General features: G+C 64.8%; 1 protein-coding gene across 1 annotated transcript in view; it reads right to left on the reverse strand.

The window, feature by feature from the left end:
- The window catches only part of EMIHUDRAFT_109125 (hypothetical protein), a gene marked incomplete at both ends in the record, with an annotated part of 14,867 nt that overhangs the window by 5,929 nt on the left and 5,723 nt on the right, over window positions 1-3,215 (reverse strand). The window contains 5 exons of the mRNA XM_005791272.1: window positions 199-360; window positions 1,379-1,703; window positions 1,907-1,974; window positions 2,119-2,192; window positions 2,927-3,180. Of these exons, the coding sequence (XP_005791329.1) occupies window positions 199-360; window positions 1,379-1,703; window positions 1,907-1,974; window positions 2,119-2,192; window positions 2,927-3,180 (883 nt within the window). The remainder of the gene's footprint in view (window positions 1-198; window positions 361-1,378; window positions 1,704-1,906; window positions 1,975-2,118; window positions 2,193-2,926; window positions 3,181-3,215) is intronic.

Raw genomic sequence — 3,215 nt, forward strand, 5'->3', positions numbered from 1 at the left:
AGAGAGAGAGAGAGAGAGAGAGAGAGAGAGAGAGAGAGAGAGAGAGAGAGCGAGCGAGCGAGCGAGAGAGAGAGAGAGAGAGAGAGAGAGAGAGAGAGAGAGAGAGAGAGAGATCCCCCCCGCGCCGCCCGCCTCTGCATCCTCCGCCTCGCCCCGCCTCGCTGCCTCCCAGAACGCCTCCTCCTCCTCCTCCGTCACCTCCGGCTCCGCCGCCGCCGCCGGCGAGGTTGCAATCTCCCGCGCCGCCGCCGCCGCCTCCGCCGCCGCCGCCGCCTCCGCCCCCTCCGCCGCCGCGCCCGCCGCGCCCCGCCGCTGCCCGCCCTTGCCCTTTCGCCTCGCCGACCCACTCGCAGCCTCCACCTGCGAGGCCGCTAATTATAAAGTTAATTAATGCACCAGGTAATTAGCTAGCCTCCACCTGCGAGCGCTAATTAATTAAGTTAACTTGTGCACCCGTTAACTAGTTAGCCTCCACCTGGCGCGGACCGCCAACTAGTCTGAGTAATGCAGTGCACCAGTCGATTAGCCACCCTCCACCCGCACCGAACGCCCCGCCGAGCTTCGTCCGAGATTGCGCGAGATTGCCCCCCGAAGCTACCCCAAAGTCCCCCCCCCCCCCCCTCCCCCGCCGCGCCTTGATCAGCCGGCCGCCAAAGTCGGTGCCTGGTTCATGAATCAGTCTCTCGTTAATTAACGAACGTCTCGTTAATTAATCCGCCGGCCGCCAAACTCGGTGCCGTTCAGCGCCGTGGCTGCGGCCGCGGCGGCGGAGGAGCCAAACTGGACGTAGCCGACGTAGCGGCGTTTCCCCTACGTTGTGGTGTGAAGACACCGGGGTTGTGCGTTTACGTGAAGACACCGACATCTGCCTGCGTACCTTAAGGTACGTATGAGCTGACTAGGTGCCCCTACTAGGGGCCGTCCTCGGATTCGCCTCCCTTGGTGGGGCGCGGTGCTGCCTTCTGGCTGTCGTTGCTGTGACTCTCCCTCTCTCGACGGTCTGTGCTTGTGCGTATGCGGAGAGAGATACGGGGAGATACGGGGAGATACGGGGAGACACGGGGAGATACGGGGAGACACGGGGAGATACGGGGAGATACGGGGAGATACGGGGAGATAGGGGGGGAGATTCCGCTTCTAGGGCGTCTCGCCCCCCGCAGGTGCTCTGTCCTGCACTCGACTTCCGTGATCTCGCCGCAGCCGGCGAAAGCCGCCCGGACCTGCCCGTCGCTTGATTCATTAGGTGATGAATGAACTCGTGAATCAATGAAGGCCGTTATGAGAGGACTCGTTGAGTAATCAAGGCCGCCCGGGCCTGCTCGGTAGGTGTTTAATCTCATCAACTAAGCTAACTAACTACTTCATTACTTGCCCGCACCTGCTCGTCCGTCGCAGACCACGGCAAGTTCGCGACGGACACGACGCTGCCCCCCTCCGCACCACCGTTGCCTTCTCGGCTTGCAGCCCCGGCCGACGCAGCAACCGCCGCGTGCACCGCTGCCGCCGTTCCTGCCGTTCCTGCTGTCCCCGCCTCCGCCGCCGCCGCCGTCCCCGCCGCCGCCGCCGCCGCCCCCGCCGCCGTTCCTGCCGCCCCCGCCGTTCCTGCCGCCGCCGCCGCCCCCGCCGCCGCCGCCGTTCCTACCCCGGCCTCCGCCGCCGGCCGCGCGAAACGCGTGTGCGGAGGCTCGACCGCATGGGAGTACCTGCAATCAACTTGTTAGTTCATTACTCAATTAGTCAATTAATTACTTAAGCTCTCTACCGAATGCGATTGCCTGCAGGCGGCTAATTAGTCAATTAACTCCTTGATTCCTCTCTGGCTCGACCGCAAGCGGGGAGAGATGGGGAGAGATGGGGAGAGAGGGGGAGGTCTTCCGCGCGCCTGCAAGCGGCGCCCTTGCTGCACTGCCCGCTGTCGCGCCACTCGTAGCACGGCTTTGGCTGGTTCCGATGCTTCCTCCGAGGGAGATAGTCCTAATTAATGATTAATTACCTGTTGATTAACTGTTAATTAATGCCGATGCTTCCTCCGAGGGAGAGAGTCCTTGAGCCGTGAGCCAAAATGGCCGTTGGAATCTCCCGCCAGGAGGTTGGGATCTCCCGCCAAGAAATTGGAACCTCCCGCCAGGAGATTGCGATCTCCCGCTCGGTCCCACTCGGCGGTTCCGCCGTAGTACTCGACGAACTCCGACCTGCGGAAGCAGCTCACGAGACATTGAACGCGCTGAAAGAAAGCCGTAGCGCCAAGTTGGAGCTGCTGCACCAATCTCTCAGTCTGGGAACTGTCTAGGAATAGTCCACAGGGAAGTGTCTAGGAAGCCGTAATACTCGACGGAAGTCAGGCCTACTGTACCGCTCGCGTCGGCGAATCTCGGCGAATCTCGGCGAATCTCGGCGAATCTCGGCGAATCTCGGCGAATCTCGGCGAATCTCGGCGAATCTCGGCTAATCTCGAGCCTGCTGTACCACTCTCCGTCATGCGCCTGCCGCCGCTCCTCCGCCGCCGCCGTCTCGGTGTAGGACACCCAATGCCAGTGCGGCTGCTGCTGCTGCTGCGGCGGCTGCTGCGGCTGCGGTTGCTGCTGCTGCGGCGGCTGCTGCGCCAGCTGGCGCGCCATCTGCTGCTGCTGCTGCTGCTGCTGCCGCCACCGCTGCTGCGGCTGCTGCTGAAACGGCAGCGGCGGTGGCGGCGGCGGGGCAAGAGAGGGCGTTGGCGGCGGTGGCGACGACGGAGGTGGCAGCGGCGGCTTGAACGGAACGGAGGCTCCGAGGGCCCTGAGATTGCAATCTCCCCGCGCGAGGTCGCCCGACCGGACAGAGAGGACAGTCTCGGGCTCGCTCCGTCCGGTCGGTGTGAACAGCGTCTCTTCACACCTCCAGCTGTGAACAGTCTCGGGCTCGCTCGCTCCGTCGTCTCGTCTGCCACCGCCACGCGTCAAGTAGCCGCTGAACTCGGAGAGCGACACGACCACCTCCGCCGCCTCCTCCTCCTCCGCCTCCTCGCCCCCCTCCGGCTCCTCAGCCGCCCCCCCCTCCTCCTCCTCTGCCTCTTCCATCGCCCCTTCCTGCTCCTCCTCCTGCTCCGCCTCCTCCTCCTCCGCCGCCTCCGCCTCCGCCTCCGCCTCCGCCTCCGCCTCCGCCTCCGCCTCCGCCTCAGCCTCCGCCGCCGCCCCCTTCTCCCTCGCCGCAAGCCCGGGGGGAGATGCAATCTCGCC

The sequence above is a fragment of the Emiliania huxleyi genome, assembly GCF_000372725.1.
Source record: "Emiliania huxleyi CCMP1516 unplaced genomic scaffold EMIHUscaffold_114, whole genome shotgun sequence".
NCBI classification, from domain to species: Eukaryota; Haptophyta; order Isochrysidales; family Noelaerhabdaceae; genus Emiliania; species Emiliania huxleyi.